This window comes from Lissotriton helveticus, chromosome 6, assembly GCF_964261635.1.
Source record: "Lissotriton helveticus chromosome 6, aLisHel1.1, whole genome shotgun sequence".
Lineage (NCBI taxonomy): Eukaryota > Metazoa > Chordata > Amphibia > Caudata > Salamandridae > Lissotriton > Lissotriton helveticus.
The window spans coordinates 1,202,512,938-1,202,532,192 of NC_136067.1; the positions used below are offsets into that span (position 1 = coordinate 1,202,512,938).

Here is a 19,255-nt window from a genome sequence, read left to right on the forward strand (position 1 = left end):
TATCGTTGGGTGTTTATGGCCTTTTGAACTAACTTCACTGGCAAAGGGAGCCAGGAGTTGGTGGGAAAGTTGTTCAGATCTTCAGGTTTTAGACAGTTTTTTTTTTTTAAATAAGAGGCAGTATGGAAGCCTCCTTTCAAGCCTTTGGAAAGGGACCGGTTTTAAACATGGACTTGAACAGAATGGTAGGATTATTTCCCATCAGCTCTGGAACCATTTTGACCACAGCTGGGGGGGATGGGGGCTAGGATCCAAAGGGGATACTGACTTAGCTGCTTGAATTAGACCTAGGATTAGGTTGGATGGGAGGGGAGCAATTCTTAAAGAATCATCTTAGAAATCTAAGTTGTCTGTTCAATTACTATTCCAGGTTGTAAGTGAACCTCATGCAAAGTTACTTTAGGGCTTTTGAATTTATGGTAAATATGTTCTATTTTGTTTAAACAGAACTTTGAAATATCATTGCAAAGCTATAGACAGCTAGTGATTTGATTTGTAATGGTAATGGATTTTTTGGACACTGTCCTGAATAGTTCTTTAGATGAGTGTTTTTGCTTCTTCTATCTGTTTGGTGCAATACCCTGATTTGTCCCTAATTAGTAAGGATTAATATTTTGTTAGGCACTCTTTAATTTTGTCATTTTGTTGGCTGCGGTAGCCCTTTTTCCATAAACGTTCTTGAAGTTTACAAAGTTGTTTCTGTTTCCTGAGTTGTGAGGAACACAGCCATGATCCTATCTTAAATCAAGGGGGTAAACCTCAACAAATACAATTACCTGCCTCTAACCTAGTCCACATTAATCTCTGTAAGCCAGACTAACTCAATACCAAAATTAATCTGAGTCTGTCCTTGCTCCAGAAGTGTGTTCAGCTGCAGTACTGACAGTCTTATTTGTACTCCCTCATGCAAACACATAACTGCTCACTTTCAGCTTCTGCACCTTTCACAGAAGGAGTGTATCTTCCACCCTTGATCAGATAGCCTCCAATCATATGTAAAGTAAAATCTACAGAATAACTAAGGGATTCTTCATGGAGCTCAGTTACACAACGGTAAAGAGCAACTTTGGAATGGCATTGGGGGAAATCTAGTTTTCTTGTCAACTATCGAACAAGCGTCATTCAACTGGGAAAAAAACATTGTAAAATGAATGAATTTCAAGTAAAAGATGATAGAGTCAGTATGCAGTCTACGTAGTGCACACTGAGGGGCTGTCGCTGGTTGAGGAACCATAAGCAGGAGGCTTAGAGCAGCCGAGTTGTGAGCAGCCGAGCCATGGCTGCCACAGGCACCACAGTGTGTGTAGCTGCTACGTCTGCAGTTTAGCCGCATGCAGGAGGGGGTGTCACATCTACTTGCTGGAAAAAAAGAAGTGAGAGGCTCGAGAGCCTGAGTCATGGCTGCCTTGGGTACCGCAGTGGCGACATTGGTGGAATAGCCCCATGTGGCACTGCAGCGGGAAAATCTGTAGCTGCTTGCATCCCTGCCCCTACATCCCGTACAGCCCCCACAGTCCGCACAGCAGTAGGCAGGAGCCACTAGCCACCAAAGGAGGAGCAGAAGGAGTAGAAAGATGCAAAAGGACTCAGAAGTGGAAAACTATGCAGAACAGTGGTAAGTGCTTAGGCAACAGATGGCAAAACATAGTGGGCTCAAATGGCCGACATTAGGCGGGCAAGGCTTGCTCATATGGGGGATGCCTTTAATTTCACCTCTTTTGCTTTCCTACTATCCTGTTAGTTTGCCAGCAGGATGAAAGTTCCTTCTGGCCCTAAATTAAGACTTACATTTAACAGCAATCTTATGATGAGAAAGACTGATGGTACTACCGTTAGTACAGGAAATAATTTGTTACAGGACTTTTCTTCTGTGAATGATTGGAGAGGAGATCACTATTCATTATCTGCTTTAAACGACTGCTAAATTATATGACCCATTAGGGGGTTTGGAGCCAGGGATACTCTACCTTCTAAACAGAGGTGCTCAATTAGTCACCCAAAGGGAAGAGAATTGTCTCAGCCCTGAAACCCTTGATTTTATCATTCTGACATGATTTCTTTAAATAGATCTTTCTTGTTGAATTTTGTTGTACAAGTAGACCAGTTAAAGATGGTAAGGAGCAGCAATATAAAGTTGGTAGAAGTGCTAAATACTGAATTAAAGAAGATAACAAGGGTTGTCTTAAATTGGCTTATAATTGTCAACCTAACAATTAATAACTGTGAATTTGTTATGCCTAGAGGGTTGATACAGTGCCATATTATTCAAAATCACACATGCCTACAATTAACAGGCACAAGTATTTGCACAATCCCAGTCGTTTAGAAAATTGCACATTCTCAGCAGGAATTGGTGTAAAATGCAAGATCTACCATAGTCTCTTGTAAGGCTGGTATTAAAAGGGAATCTAATTAAAGTCAGAACGTAGGCTCTAATTACAATGGTAGTCAGTCGGACCTCCGATCGCAGCGGGCAGTAGACCGCCCGACAATAAGTCAGTTGTCCCATCCACCCAATTAGGATGAAGCCACTGTGCAGGTGGTCAAAAGAGTCTTTTTCTCTTGCGGCCCCAGCACAAGCTACAGTCGAAAAAAGCACTTTGTGTACATCTTTGTACCAGGCACAATGTGGTGCATGGCATATGGTGCATGGATGTGTAGGGGGCACTATATGTACCTCCAGGGCCACTCAGCAGTGGCCCACAGGGGGACATAGGCACTGCTCGGGCCCCCAAATTCAATTTTTGTCTGCCTTTCAATGGTTGTCGGACGGTCACAACAGGCAGTCGGAAAGGGTCATCCTAATCCCTACAGCGGTGCCTGCGCAGGCACCACCTTCACCGAAAGGATAGGATTACGACCCCAGCCCCAACAGGATCATGAATCCTGTCAGATGTGGCGTTCTTTCCCGCCAGCTACCTACGGTCTGTCAGTGGCGGTCCCACCAACATGGTAATTAGGCCCTTAGTTCCTGAGTCGAGGGATCATGGTATGTCACAATGACATTGGCTGGCGGGGGAACTAAACAATGATAAGGGTTCTAGGAAAACATCCTTGTGACAACCTATTCAACAATTCTACATAAATCTTCTCCTGGAATTTAGCAGGCTGCTCCAAAACATGTGGTGCAAATTCTGAATCTTGACCCCTTAAAACCAGATATTTTTTGTCTTCAAGAGCCTTGGATAACCAGGTAAAAGTTTGTTTTTGTTATTACCAGTCCTGCAAAAAAAAGAAAATACAGGATCGGGCATGTATGTGGTGAAATAGTCACATTGCTGAGTTCCAACTATTCGTGGTCTTGATCATCCATCAAAATTACTGCATTGCATAGTTTTCTCTAATCATAAGAGGGTAGTACGTCCCATGACTTTGTTTATCTTGTTGAAAGTGTATATAGGCCCTGGTTACAAGACTATTGCTCTCTTAAAAGAATTATTTATTTTATAGAGCACCTTGCTACCTTGGAATAGATCAGAAATATAATACCTGTAGGAGATTTCAACACCAATATTTCCAACCATACTATTAGATTGTCCTCTAAACATAGAAAGGAAAGCGGGAAGCTTTATTTCCCACTTCACCCAACAGTTCCCGGCTCTCTGGCCAGTTGTGAGTATTGTGATCTTGATTAGACTGTAGAATGTTCCAACCTCGCATGACAACTATGTTCTGATACAACCTATTTTCTCTTCATTAATGTTAATGTGCAGCACATTAGAGACTTCTCAATTTGTGGCCGATTTCTCCCACAGGTCAGCTAAATCGCAGCATTGTCCCCATGCCTTCCCACATCTAATGAATTCTTTCTACCCACAACCAGCGCTGATGCCCAGATAAGACAGAAGGGCTAGCACACGCCCACCCTAGTCGCGCCTCAGCTATATGAGTAAGTAAATACGCTCATTGGCCCACTGTTACCTTACCACACGCTCGGGCTGCATCACGCTAATTGTTTTCTCAACCCAAGGAACGGCGCCAGAGACTTCACCAGGCAAACAGATCCTACTAGCTTGCATCATCAAGTCTCATTCACATTGTAAGAATATTATATTCCCTACACCTATCCCTCACCAATACCCCATACTGTGGTTCATTACATTTGCCCTTTTACCAACAGCTGCACTCCAAAAAAAAAGTTTTGTGCTTGCGCACATTAATAGCCAAACCACTTGACAACCACTCGCTGATCCAAGGAACGGCGCCAGAGACCTCACCAGGCATACAGATCCTAGTAGATCCTACTAGCTCACGTGCAAAAGTCTCAGTCACTCTGTAAGAATACTATATTCCCTACGCCTATCCTTCGCCGATACCCCAAATTGTGGTTTATTACAGTTGCCCCTTTACCAACAGGGGATCCCTACACAAGTTTTGTGCTTGCGCACATTAATCGCCAAACCACTTGACGACCACTCACTGATCCAAGACGCCTGTCCCTCTCCCTCCCAGTAAGAGGCTTTTTAAAACTTATGCTCATTAGACAGACCGGTTTTCAACATAAGGGCATCCTGACTCTTTCTTTTTCCCACAGACTCACAGTCCTGTGGTTAAGATTAGAATCATCTGACATATAAGCAATAGCCCACTTCAAATGATAAGTAAGTGTTTCTTATCAAACTAATCTCTCACTTCAGCGCCTAGTCTTAAAACACCGGATGCTAATAATTTAAATTGCGATACCAGTTTTGGAGCCTTCCAAAACCCTTGGGAGCACATATTGACTGTATATGACATAACTGTAGGGACAAATGGTAATTATACTTACTTTAATTCAGTTTCAGATTGCTCACCCCCTTGTCCTGAAGATGATCTTAACTAACTAACAGATCAAAACGTCGTCAGCAACACCCCCCCCCCCCCTGCAGCAGGAACCCCCTTTCCTGGTACATATTTAGTTGGAGTTCCTTGTTCTGTTGTACTTGTGATGTTATGTTATTTAGAGCACTTTCACCTTGTCACAAATACACACCTTGTCACTTATGTGAGCACCTGATAATATCGTAAATCCCTGATTGTTCTCAATTGTAAATAAATCCTATAGGTCTCCCTACACCCTCACTCACTCCATGATTAAATGCTCATTCTAAATTGATTGTACACCGCCCCGTCGGGGCAGTAACTCCGGACCTAGTAAGGCCAACCCTGAACCACTGTTTTGTAAACATATTACAACTCCAGGTTCGCTTATTGGGGTACCCTTGTTTTCCTATACTACTCATTGATATGGAAAGCACTACTCTCCCTTATCAATCTAGGTTACTAGTCAAATATATATTTCTTGGTGCTAGATGCACAGGGGTTAGAGGTAGTGACCAGCTGCCTATTACTATTATAAAGCTAGAACCTGATTCATGGGCTATTTATCTGGCAGCGCTGATTAGAAACTATTATCTTACTGGGGAGATCCCAGATTCCTGGAGAGTTAGTATTATACTTCAACTACATAAAAAAGGCCCTACTAATGCCCCTACTAAATATAGGCAAATCACACCACTAGATGCCATTAGGAAGATTTTTGCAAAATGTGTATTAAATCAGCTACAGAGCTGGGCAGATAAAAGAAAATTGTGCCCCTGGAACAGGCAGACTTTACACCAAAATGTTCAACTCTAGATAACAATTGTTTTTCATTTAACTGTGAAGAAGTATTTCCAGAAGTGGGGTATACCAGTCTACGTGTTATACATTGATATTTCCTCCGCCTTTGACCGTGTGGACAGGCATACCCTATGGAGGAAACTTAGGGCTCTGGGCATCCCAGAAGGACTACTAAAATTGATCATAGCTCTACACACTGCAATGTGGTGTCATGCAAAAACTGAAACCAAAAATGGCCTAAAACAAGATGTTTATTGGCACCTGTTCTCTATTCTTTATACATTGCTGATTTGCCAGAGTTGATGCCCTGTGTTGGTGGTAATGCCCCAAAGGTAGGGTCTTACTCTATGGGAATACTACTTTACGCAGATGACATAGTGTTACTAGATTGGACAGTTAAAGATTTACAGAAGCATCTACATTTTTTTATCAGCATATTCTGATAGCCATTTTCTGAAAGTCAACATCAATAAATGATAATATGCACTAGGGGTTGTCAGTCAATAACGAGTTATAGTTGGCATTTGGGCAATGTACTTATGGAAATCGTTAAATCATATCTATGGTAAAGGAACATTTTCTTTGCTAATTTGACAACGAGATGTCATAGAAGTCATAAAAGAAGATCACTGGGACTTTATGCATAGAGCAGAGGTGAGGATACTGTGTTCAAATTGCAAGTGGATTGGCAGCCATAATACGTTGGGGTTACTGTATTTTCCACTCGCAGGAGAACCCCGGTAGGAAGTTCATAAGCGTAGAATGCGTTAATCCTGTAAGTGGTGATTGTATACTGAAGAAAAATCTTTTACTCGCACATAGGCACTTTAGTGTAAATTTGGTAAATATGATCTATTTCAGCCATAAAGGCTATTTGGAATTTATTAGGCAAAAATAGAAATTTGGAGCATGACTTCCGCTTCTATGGAAGAATAACGAGACTGGGTAAAATAATTTGGATTTGCTGTGTTTCAGCACCACAACCCTATCCAGATTGGAACTGCGAGCATAGTGTCCGCTGATGTATGTTATTGTTTAGGCCTTTAACATGCGTAACAGATGCTTGGCGGTGAATATGTTGGGATGACAGGCTGTGCAATTTATGTGAGGGTGCTGTACAAGAGTTAAATCCTGTTTTATTTATTTGTCCTGCTTTACAATCTCCTTGATCTACTTTTTTATAACCTCATTTTGTGAAATACAGTATTAAGTCTGCAAGAGCAGTAATTAATTTTTTTAACAAGTTTTGTAAACATCTATTCAGTTTTTATATCATGTAAGCTAAATGACTCAAAATCCCTCCAGATGTATCTTTTTAAAATCTTTTTCTATAAAATATGGAATTAAGTAAGCTAGAGCTGCAGCCAGGTGATATATTGTCCAGTAAATGTATTGCTATATTACAATTCTTTTTCTTAAAAAATAATAATATTTTTAACACTTTTTTTAATGTACTAACTTTTGAAACTTGCAAGTCACAACACAGTTGATCTCTTTGTAGATCTAAACCTTTAATAAAAAATCTTTAATATTGAAACAGAATATTGGGTTCTGAGAAAAGAAGCCGATGTCTTCAGGTAAGATGTGACTAACCTTCCCAAGGAATCTCATTCCCAGAGCTAAACTGGCTTCTGAAAGTAGTATTGCAGCTTCCCCTTGGTAGTAGGGCCAATTACCACAGTATATTCTAAGAAACTGCATGCAATATGTGTTACAAACTAAGTGACTTATTTTTAATTAGGAGAATGTGAGACATCCATACTAATATTATAAAGAGAGAGCCCAATCCTTTGAGGCGGGTAATCTCGGTAACCACAGCACCAATCACAACACCCAATACAGCGTTGGAAAGGGCAGTTGCAGCAGAAGGACATCGGCTATGCAAACGGCCACCATATATATTATTTTTTTTTGCAGAGTTTTATATAGCGCGAACTTGACCCAAACTGAATCAGGTATCAGAGCGCTTTACATAGCACCAGTTACGTTACATGAGGACACACATTCATGTTTTTTTAGGCACGGGGAGATTAAGTGATTTGCCCAGAATCACAGGATGTTTGGCGTCGTTACCAAGACTCGAACCCAGATCCTCAGGTCCGAGGTCGAGCGCCTTAGCCGTTAGGCCAACTACTCTATACATTTAAAAGGTAAAAGAACCGTGCCAGCAATGTAGTCCCTTGTGGGCGTGTCTGCGTTGTGCTGTGGGCGTGGGTTGGGGGCGTGACTAACGCTGGGGGCGTGTGGTACGGCCATCACATCGTGGGCTGTGGGTGTGCCTGATAACATCAACCAGGGCTGCAGCTGGGCCTCAAGCGGGGGAACACGCGCCTGCTAACATCAAACAGGCCTGCATCTGGGCCTCAAGCAGGGGAACACGCAAATGAGCGTGTCTGCGGGGACAATTACTGCAGCCTCTCACACTCGCTGTCACTCAACTCTCTCATTAAACGGATTTACCTGCGGCTGATAACTCTCTCATTCAACAACATTACACGTGCCTGCTAACATCAACCAGGGCTGTAGCCGGGCTCAGGCGGTGGATCACTACACCAATTACACGCGCCTGCTAATATCAACCAGGGCTGCAGCTGGGCCTTCTCCGTCCCTATTCTAATGAAACAAAAAATGTTGTCTACCGCAAGATTTTAAAATAAATTGCCCTTGCCAAATACACACATTACACACATTCTATTTCATACCCGGACAACGTCGGGACAGGCTGCTAGTCCTCTATAAAGCGGCAATGTCTTGTCCACTCAGTTAAGAGGAAAAAGGCCCATATGAACTACAAAAAGGGTGGACAAAACATCTGCCACTTTTTAACAGATGTCCTACATCTCCTTAACTCTACATAAGGCCCTATGCTAGTTTATCAGTAACGATTAAATAAAACTAAGAAAAATAATACACCATGGAAAAATGGGTAAACATGTTACAAAAAGAGATTAAACTTCTAATCATCAGCTTAACAATTTAATAGGCTAAAATGTTTGCGATATATAAAACTTTATAAATAAATAAATATAGTCTCCATGTCTCTTGGTTTGCGAGTTGAGCAGACAATTAAAGTATGTAGAGTCACATTGTGTGGGATATTAAGAGTAAAGATGATATAATGTTCCCCGTCCTCAGTCAAATGGTGTAAATCTCTGGTGATTCTTTGTCAAACTGCAAGGACTGCTTTTCAAGTATTCGCAACAAGGATGCCTTACGGCGGGCAGACCTCAGCCTAAATTCAAATTATATAGCCCTGATGAAGTTCCAGCTGTGGAATGAAACGGGTTTGCCGATGTCCATTGCGTACTTGCTTCGACAATAAAGAGATTTTCTGGATACACTTGGGAGTGAATTGACTTTCATTTGGTGCACCTTCCCTTCTGTACAAAAGTTTGCTCATCTGCTTCCCAGTGGAGCGGAATTGCGGCAAGCTCTGGAAGTGGTTGCATAACCCTTTACTGTCTATTGATACTTGGGATTTGATGTGCTTAACCTTGGTTAGCGCAAATGGACCTTTTTTGTTACTAGGTTCATGCAGCATGCAAGCTACCTTCAAAGAAGCCTCTTCTCAGCTCTATGGCACCCACGCGTCTTGGAGCAAATTCATGCAGCAGGTAGCCTCTTCTAAACAAAAGGGAGTCTAACTCTCCCTATGAAACCCAGGATACTAACTCTTCCAGTTCTGGAGACATGCGCTCAGTAAATCAGAGATCAGTCCTTCCAAAGGTTCAGATCCTTCAAATTGAACAGGTCTCAAAAGGCAAAACTGGATTATTTCCTCTCCACAAGGTACTAATATCACTTGTGGACTTCATCAAGGATGCATATTCTCACTAATCTTCATATTGGTTACCTAGTACCCGTTATTACCATTTAAGACAGCCACAGCCCAGACTACCACATACATATTAACTTCAATTTGCCCAACTTTTTCCCCTCCGATATTTATATAGCGCAAACTTGCCCCGAAATCCGGTATCAAAGCACTTTACATGAGCACCTGTTACGTTACATGAGGACACATTTATTTTTGTTAGGCACGGGGAGATTAAGTGATTTGCCCAGAATCACAAGATTTTTAGTGTTGTTGCTGAGACTCAAACCCGGTTCCCCAGATTTGAAGTTGACCGTTCTAACCATTAGGCTACATCCTCTCCTCATCCTACATCTTATTTACCTTTAGCATGAGCGACCACCTAGCTCCCTCTCAAAGACTCTCAAACTTAGAATAATGCCAGTGCCAACAGAGTTTACACCTCATATGAACAATTTTACAAACAAATATATTATTCTACCAAAAAGTCCAGCATGGATGCCTTGTCTACTGTACATTATCTAAAGGGGCTTTCCACCCAAGATGACAACCGCTTCAAAACAATGTCGGCCACCTATCTATACTTGGTTCACCAGACTAGGTCATTGCTAGGTCATTCCAATACCTCAACTCAACTACTGATACCCAAGGAAGTCGGCTAACCAAAACAGACTGCACCACAAATGACAAGAGTTTTGGGGGGGAAGGGGGTTGAACTCTATGCTCAAATATTTTCGCCTTATGGAACACCTTTCACTGCCTCTGTTCCTGTAAGCAGATCATTTGGAAAAGGTTGAAATCACTCCTGTTCTGATAGGCATATTATCTGCGTCCCATTTAAGTTACAGACTGGAAAAATATTCTAGATCACTGGTCAAACATGATTATTGTCTCCTCTCCCCACCCTCACACTGCACTCTCAACCAGCCAACAGGTGGCATAAGAGTTAAACAAAGACAATAGTATAATATAAGCATTAATAATGAGATTTAAATATTGCAGAGTTCTTATCAAGCAGCAAACTGAATTTTGCTAAACTTAAATCATTCAAACAATGCACCAAAAACGCCTGCACAGCAACCTCACCAGGAGAGTACTGCAAAGTAATAAAAGGGGCACACATTTTATGCATAAACACAAGCATAGTTATTGGAAGTAAAATAGTAGCCTGCACAATCCTTAAAAAGTACACTACTTTAAAATTAAGCAATGAATGAAAAGAAGGCAATGGGCTATTGGAGAAATATAGCTCTAGTTACACTGAGCCAAATTAAATAGTTGTTTGTGGCATGTATTCTAAAGCCCCTATGATTTTATGAATGTTTGACGAGTACACATACATGTATCAGGCGACCAATGTGAAAAAATATAAATACGTATATTCTTAAAGTCTGTAATATAAAAATATCTGATACGTAATGCATGACTCATAAGAAAAACAAACATAATAACAAAATAAGAGATGCATTCAACTTCTCTTATTTCGGAAATACAGTTGCCCACAAATCAGTTACCATGGAGTAAAAACTAAAAATGTACTGCGTCTGCAATAACATTTGCAATGTTAGCAAAATATAGTTTGAGATGAATCATACCATTCCGGGTTTCCTTCAGTGGGTCTGTGCTATTGCAACTTCCATTAGAAGATTTCAGTCCATTTTCATCAGACTGCTAAAATAGAGCACAAACATAACGATTATCAGAACAGTGGATTGTTAGGAGCACATATGAAATAAATGTATAAGCACAGCGCCAATAATGGGTGGTACAGAACCTATGCTCCAACATGCCATTACTTGTCTTTGTGTCTCCTTGTTTGTTTTTAATACATTCTACCCTCAGACGGAGAAATATTCTAATAGTAGTATAGCCATTATGCTTCGGGCTATAACAGTTATTAGAACATTGGAATGTTGGGAGCTCCATTGAAAAGCCATTGGGCTTATAATGGCTGGTATAGCCTGGAGCTCCAACATTCCAATGTTTCTTTGTTCACAGTTATGAAAAGCCTATCGCATTATAGGCCCTTGCCGCCTACAACTAGGGAAGAGGGCCTTTGACAGCCATTATAGCCCTCAGCAGAAGGCCGGGGAATAAAACATATAAAGCAGTTAAAGCCCATTAGTGCGTATGTAAAAAAAATGAAAGCCGTTTCTTTTAATATTTACCCTTTGGTCTTTTTGAAATAAAAAAAAATTGCATATGAGCTGCTAATCAAATGAAAGGAAAATATGTACATTTGCCTTGAGAGTCTATACAGAAAATTCTGCTCAGGATGACAGAGACGGTGAATTTTGAAGTGAAATATTTCTTCTAGGTATTGCACTGTTGACAGCGGCTCCTAGATAAGCATCTGTAGAACTTTTGGAAGCTACTATGAAATTTCAGATCAGCAGAAAGGGTGTTTCAGAGAGAAAGACCCACCATGGTGAAAAGATCTATCTCAATTTTATAGACGGCTGACCAGATGGCAGTAAGGTTTGTGTAGAAAATCTCGGTGTCTGGAAGACCTTGGTGAGGCAATCTGGTTTTGATATTGTGGCTACTGAGTTAAAGCCATGAGTTATATTAATTTGAAGGTGTTGCATAAATAAAATTTAAAAGTTTAATTTTTTAATTTTTGTGTAGTTGAAGTTTGGTAGGTAGATAAAGAAGAAATAAAGTTATATTAATTTAAAGGTGGCACATACATTATACATTTCAGGTAGAACAAAAACTTTAATAATGTTTATTTTTTTAAAGTATGCTTTGTACAGAACGAATAAATAAAGTTTTCCTAACTTTTTTTTCATTGAATTCCATTTTTTTTAAAAATGAGAACGTGTTTCTAATCATAGAATTTAGTGTCATTGAGTTGGAGTGTCATTAGGTGGAGTGTGGTCATAGAGAATAGTTTCATAGAGTGGATTAGAATGGAAAATGGTATTGTCGAGTGGCATATAGTGGAACAGTGTACAGTGGAGTGGTGTACAATGGAGGGGGGTACAGTGGAGTGTGGCAGAGTGGAGTGTCGTAGAGTGGAGTGGCATTGCATACAGTAGAGTAAGCTGTTATGTAGTGCAGTGACGTGTTGCATGGAGTGCACTAGGGTGGACATCGCAGCGTAGAGTCGCGTAAAGTGTTATAATTTAGAGTGGCCTCTTGTACAGTAGAGAGGTGTGTCATAGAGAGTTGTAAAGTGTTGCAGAGTGGAGTATAGTGCTGTACGGTGGAATGCAGGGGCATAGAGTGGATTACAGAGTTGTATAGAATAGTGCAGGGGCAAAGAGTGGAGTACCCTGTTAAATAGTGGCACTGAGTGTAGTAGAATCTTGCAGATCGGAGCTGCACATAATTGAGTCGTATGGGCTAGAGTGGAGCTGTGTGGAGTGTTGTACAGTGCCATAGAGTGAGGTAAAGTGCAGTGCAGTGGAATGGAGTCCAGTGGAGTGGCGTAGAATGGAGTAGGGTGTTGTACAGTTGAGTGGAGTGGAGTAGATTAGAGTGCAGTACAGAATGGTAGGGTCAATCAATCAATCAATCAATCAGGGCATTTATATAGCGCACTACTCACCCGGAGGGTCTCAAGGCGCTGGGGGGCTGGGGGGGTGTGGGGTCCGCTACTGCTCGAACAGCCAGGTCTTGAGCTGCTTCCTGAAGGCGAGGTGGTCCTGGGTCAGGCGGAGGTGGGTCGGAAGGGAGTTCCAAGTCTTGGCAGCCAGGTAGGAGAAGGACCTTCCTCCTGTGGTGGCTCTTCGGATGCGGGGGACGGCGGCGAGGGCGTGGCTGGTCAATCGAAGCTGGCGTTTGGGAGCGTAGAAGTTGAGGCGGCTGTTGAGGTAACCTGGTCCTTGGTTATGTAGGGCTTTGTGTGCGTGGGTGAGGAGCCGGAAGGTGATTCTCTTGTTGACCGGGAGCCAGTGCAGGTCTCTAAGGTGTCCGGAGATGTGGCTGCGGCGGGGGATGTCCAGGATGAGTCGTGCTGAGGTGTTCTGGATCCGCTGGAGTCTCTTCTGGAGTTTGGCGGTGGTTCCAGCATAGAGGGTGTTGCCGTAGTCCAGACGGCTGGTGACGAGGGCCTGGGTGACCGTCTTCCTGGTCTCGGTGGGGATCCATCGGAAGATCTTACGTAGCATGCGCAGGATGTTGAAGCATGACGAGGAGACGGCGTTGACTTGTCTGGTCATGGAGAGGGAGGAGTCCAGGAAGAAGCCCAGGTTGCGTGCGTGGTCTGTTGGTTTGGGTGCGCTGCCCAGGGCGGGGGGCCACCAGGAGTCGTCCCAGGCGGAGGGTGAGGATCCCAGGATGAGGACTTCCGTCTTGTCTGAGTTCAGTTTCAGGCGGCTGTTCGACATCCATTTGGCTACGTCTGTCATCCCTTTGTGCAGGTTGGCTCTGGCGGGGTCGTTGGTGAGGGAGAGGATCAGATGGGTGTCGTCGGCGTAGGAGATGATGTTCAGGTTGTGCTGGCGTGCGATGGTTGCGAGGGGGCTCATGTAGACGTTGAACAGTGTTGGGCTGAGCGAGGAGCCTTGAGGAACGCCGCAGATGACTTCGGTGGCTTCCGATCTGAACGGGGGGAGGCGGACTCTCTGTGTCCTTCCGGCGAGGAAGGAGGAGATCCACTCCAGTGCCTTCTCCTGGATTCCGACGTTGCTGAGGCGCTGTACTAGGGTACGGTGGCAGACAGTCTCGAAGGCCGCGGAGAGGTCCAGGAGGATGAGGGCCGCTGTTTCTCCGTTGTCGAGCAGGGCTCGGATGTCATCGGTGGCTGCGATCAGGGCGGTCTCGGTGCTGTGGTTGGCCCGGAAGCCAGACTGCGAGAGGTCGAGGGAACCGTTCGTCTCGAGGAAGGCGGCCAGTTGCTTGTTGACGGTCTTCTCGATGACTTTTGCAGGAAACGGGAGCAGCGAGATGGGGCGGTAGTTCTTGAGGTCGGTGGGGTCGGCTGATGGCTTCTTTAGTAGAGCGCTGAGTTCGGCGTGCTTCCAGCTCTCCGGGAAGGTAGCGGTGTCGAAGGAGGTGTTGATGATGTCCCGCAGGTGGGGTGCGATGACAGCGTCGGCCTTGTTGAAGACGTGGTGAGGGCAGGGGTCTGTCGGAGATCCGGAGTGGATGGAGTTCATCGTGCGGATGGTGTCTTCGGTGCTGATCGGGGTCCAGGCGCGTAGGGTGGTGGTGGGGGGCGGTGGTTCGGACGTGGCGTGCGTCGGTTGAGTGCTGAAGCTGTTGTGTATGTCCGCGATCTTCTTGTGGAAGTAGGAGGCGAGGGAGTTGCAGAGGTCCTGCGAAGGGGTGATGTCGTTGTTTCCGGCGTTGGGGTTGGAGAGCTCTTTCACGATGTTGAAGAGTTCCTTGCTGTTGTGTGCGTTGTTGTCCAGTCGTTCCTTGAATGCGGTTTTCTTGGTGGCGTGGATCAGCTGGTGGTGTTTTCGGGTAGCGAGCTTGAGGGCAGTCATGTTGTCCGGTGTTGGGTCTCTGCGCCAGGTTTTCTCGAGTGCTCTGCCGTTCTTCTTGGAGCTCTTGAGTTCGTCGTTAAACCATGGGGCTTTCTTGCTGCCGGGTCTGTTCGGCGGGGTCTTCAGCGGGGCGAGGTCGTCTGCGCAGTCGCTGATCCATTTCGTGAGTTTGGTGGCCGCTTGGCTGGGGTTCGTTGTGCTGGTGGGAGGGTTCTTGCTCAGGGAAGTAGCGAGCTGGTCTGCAGAGATCTTGTTCCAGCTTCTGCGGGGAGCCTGTTGCTGGTGATGGTGGAGCGTGGTCCTTCTGAAGCTGAAGTGTACGCAGCTGTGGTCCGTCCAGTGGAGTCCCGTGGCGTGGCTGAAGGTGATGTCCTTGCTGGAAGAGAAGACCGGGTCGAGTGTGTGTCCGGCGTAGTGGGTGGGGGTGTTGACCAGCTGCTTGAGTCCGAGGTTGGCGAGGTTGTCCAGCAGGGTGGTGGTGTTGCGGTCGTTGTTGTTCTCCAGGTGGAAGTTGAGGTCCCCGAGGAGGATGTAGTCAGCGGAGAGGAGGGCGTGCGGGCTGATGAAGTTGGCGATGTCTTCGCTGAATTGTGTGCGTGGTCCCGGGGGTCTGTAGATGAGGGTGCCTCTGAGGGTGGTCTTGGGGTTGACGTGGATCTGGAAGTGCAGGTGTTCGGCGGGTGCGAGGGTGTCGTCGGTGTTGGTCGTGATGCGGATGGTGTTCCTGTGGATGATGGCGATGCCTCCTCCTGTCTGGTTGACGCGGTCCCTCCGGATGATCTTGTAGCCCTCTGGGATGGCGATGGCGATGTCGGGCGCTGAGGAGACGTTCATCCAGGTTTCCGTGAGGAAGGCGACGTCTGGGTCTGTGGTGTCGAGCAGGTTCCAGAGCTCGACGGCGTGTCTGTGAACGGAGCGGGTGTTGAGCAGGATGCACTTCAGGTGGGTGTTGCTGGTGGTCGGCTTGGTGGGTGCTGGTGTGGTGTGGGTCCGGTTGCAGGTGAACTTGCAGGAATGGCAGCTGAAGGGTCCGTGGGTGCGTCTCGGTGTGGCTCGGTAGCAGCCCGGGGTTCGGCCGGTGTTGAGTGCGTTGAGTTCGGTGGCGTCGTAGGTCCGTCGGGTCGGCTTCCGGCGGTGGGGGCCAGGGGTCCTGGCGCTGGGCGCGGGCCAGGCGCGGACGGGCTTACCTTTGGCGCACCTTCGGCGCTCAATCGGTGCTCCCGCTGCACGCGTCCGCTGCGCGGTCGCTCTGGGGGCGTCATAATTAAGAAGCCGGGTGGGCGGGTCAGCTGGGTGGCGGGAGCGGGGCGGCCAATGGGCTGGTGGTGGGCGGGGCCGCAGGGGGGCAGCGGCGGGAACCTCTGGGCGTCCGGCGTCGGCGGGTCTGTCCCTGGGTCAAGCGGCGAGCGTGGGAGGCAGGGGGAGATCCGGGCGGCCCAGCGGCGGCTGGGTCGTCAGCAGAAGCAGTAGGCAGGCAGTGGCAGCGGCAGGCGTGGGAGGCAGGGGGGTGACCCGGCCTAGTGAAAGGCGCAGTGGTCACTCCCTGGCTGACCCCGCAGGACCCCTTATGTAAGGAGCCGGGTGGGCGGGTCAGCTGGGTGGCGGGAGCGGGGCGGCCAATGGGCTGGTGGTGGGCGGGGCCGCAGGGGGGCAGCGGCGGGAACCTCTGGGCGTCCGGCGGCGGCGGGTCTGTCCCTGGGTCAAGCGGCGAGCGTGGGAGGCAGGGGGAGATCCGGCGGCCCAGCGGCGGCTGGGTCGTCAGCAGAAGCAGTAGGCAGGCAGTGGCAGCGGCAGGCATGGGAGGCAGGGGGTGACCCAGCCTTGTGAAAGGCGCAGGGTAGAGTGGGATAGACTGTCTGAGCTGAGTGGGATAGAGTAGAGTACAGTGGAGTGGTGTAGAGTGGAGCACAGTGGAGTAGTGTTTCATAGACTAGAGTGTAGTAAGCTGGTGTGGAGAAGCATAGAGGGAGTTGAGTAGAGTATAGTTTCATAAAGTGGTACAGAATAAAGAAGAGTGATGTACAGCAGCATTGACAGGAGTCCATTGTTGTACAGTGTAGTGCTATAGAGTAGAGTATAGTGTGCAGGGGCATAGACTGTTGAGTGAAGTGTTGCTAAGCAGAGTGGGGTAAAAGGGTGTAGAGTTGAGTGGTGTGGCATATAGTGGAGTGGTGTAGAGTGGAGTAGTGTATGGTGCAATAGCATACAGTTGAGTGGCATAGAGTTGAGTGGCAGAGTGGAACAGCATAGAGTGGAGTGTGGTAGACTGCAGCTATTAGAGTGTAGTGGCATAGAGTGTAATAGTGTTTAGTACAGAGGCGTACAATGGAGTGGAGTAGAGTGGTGTGCCATAGAGTGGAATGTTGTACAGTTTAGTGGTGTATAGTGGAGTATCATATAGTTGAGTAGCGTAGAGTGGCATGGAGTGGTGTAGAGTGGAATATCGTTGACTGTAGTAGGGTAGAGTGGAGTGCCATATAGTGGAATAGTGTAGGGTGTAGTGATGCACAGAGTAGTGATTCACACAGAATAGCGTAAAGTGAAATGGCATACACTGGAGTAGTCTAAATTGGAGTGGCAAACAGTGGAATAGCATAGAGTCTAGTGGTATAGAGTGAAGTGGCAGACAATAGCATAGAGTGGGGGGGTGGAGTGTTGCAAACTGGAGTGGCATATAGTGTCGTAGCGTGCAGTGGAACGCCATACAGTGCCACAGCATACATTGAATTTGTGTAGAGTGTAGTGGCATAGAATGCAGTGTAGCATGGAGTGAAGTGATGTAAACTGGTGTGGCATAAAGTGTAGTAGTGTACAGTGGAGTGCCATACAGTGAAATAACAAACAGTGGATTGTTATGTTATGTTATGTTAAGCGGCATTTTTAAAGCGCACTGACACCATACGTTTCCTGGCGCTGAAGGGTGCAGAGGTTGCAGTGAGACAGGCTTAACCAGTCTGAGTGAAGAGCCAGGTTTTTAAAAGCTTCCTGAAGTTCAGTAAAGAGCAGCTTGTCTTGACAGACAGGGGGAGGGGATTCCACAGTTTAGGGGCCAGATGGGCAAACCTGCGGCCGCCCAACTTTTGAGTTTTATGGTAGGGGTAACTAGCAGGTGGAGGTGAGCCGACCGGAGATTGCGTACCGGACGGTGCTGCGCGATAAGGGTTTTGAGGAAGTGAGGACTGGTGCAATGAAGGGCTTTGAAGGTCAGACAGCCAATCTTAAAGGCTGCTCTTTGTTCGATAGGTAAACAATGTAGTTTGCACAGCAGGGGTTTTGCGGATTGCCATTTCGGAGATTTGTGGATTAATCTGGCAGCCTGATTTTGTACAATTTGGAGACGGCGGAGCAGAGACTGAGGTAGACCATGATAGAGGGAATTGGAGAAATCGAGGCGGGATAGTACCAGGGAGATCACTACCTGTACCAGTGCCGAATGCGTGGGTAAGTGGGCAATTTTGCCGATTTTGCACAGTCGGAACATGCTGGATGAGATCACAGCCCCCACTTGAGCCTTGAGGGAGAGCTCCGCATCGATGACCACCCCAAGGCTCTTCACTGTGCTCGCTGGGGCAGGAGCAGGACCCAGCTCATATGGCCAGAACTGGGGGCCCCAGTGTGCAGAGCTATTTCCAGGTAGGATGAGCTCTGTCTTTCCTGGGTTTAGCTTTAATTGGTTGTGATTCATCCACTGCTGTATGTGGAGCATAACTGTTTGAAAACAATTTGCAGCATCAGGGGAAGCGAGAGGGAAAATGATCTGTAGATCGTCGGCATAGTTAAAAATGATGTCCCACCTCTTTAGCGAGTGGATCAATGGCCGGAGATACAGATTAAATAATAAGGGATAGAGAGAGGAGCCCTGGGGGACTCCGCATGTCGTGGGTGCCTTGGTCGCCCTAAAGGGACCAGGCTGACTGCTTGCGCTCTAGCCGAGAGGAAGGACTTGATCCACTCGAAGGCAGGGCCCTGGATGCCGGCCTGTCCGACACGGTGGAGAAGGATGTTGTGGTCCACCGTGTCGAAGGCAGCCGACAGATCCAGTAGCACAAGTGCCTGTGGAGTCCCCCTGTCCGCATTCCCCCTCAAGACATCCAATACTGCCAGGATAACGGCCTCGGTGGAATGGGCTGGCCTAAAGCCAGCTTGATTGGGTTCAAGGTAGCAAGAGCTCTTGATGAAATTAGAGAGACAGCGGGTGACGTGGGCCTCAAGGAGCTTGGACAGGTAGAGCAGGAGGGAAATGGGACGATAGTTAGAGAGGTTGGCAGGGTCTGCTCCTGGTTTCTTCAGCAATGGCACTAGAATGGCCTCCTTGAAAGAGCTGGGGACTATGCCAGTGCTGAGGGAAGCATTCAGCAAGGGAAGGATACCATCCGGTAGAGTGAGACAGACGTCTCTGAAG

At 46.4% G+C, this 19,255-nt stretch overlaps 1 protein-coding gene across 3 annotated transcripts in view; it reads right to left on the reverse strand.

Annotated features, from left to right (window-relative positions):
• ARHGAP18 (Rho GTPase activating protein 18) overlaps positions 1-19,255 on the reverse strand; it is an 843,873-nt gene that overhangs the window by 492,517 nt on the left and 332,101 nt on the right. For all 3 annotated transcript variants that reach the window (XM_078648922.1, XM_078648923.1, XM_078648924.1), the window contains one exon: positions 11,011-11,086. In XM_078648922.1, the coding sequence (XP_078505048.1) occupies positions 11,011-11,086 (76 nt within the window). The remainder of the gene's footprint in view (positions 1-11,010; positions 11,087-19,255) is intronic.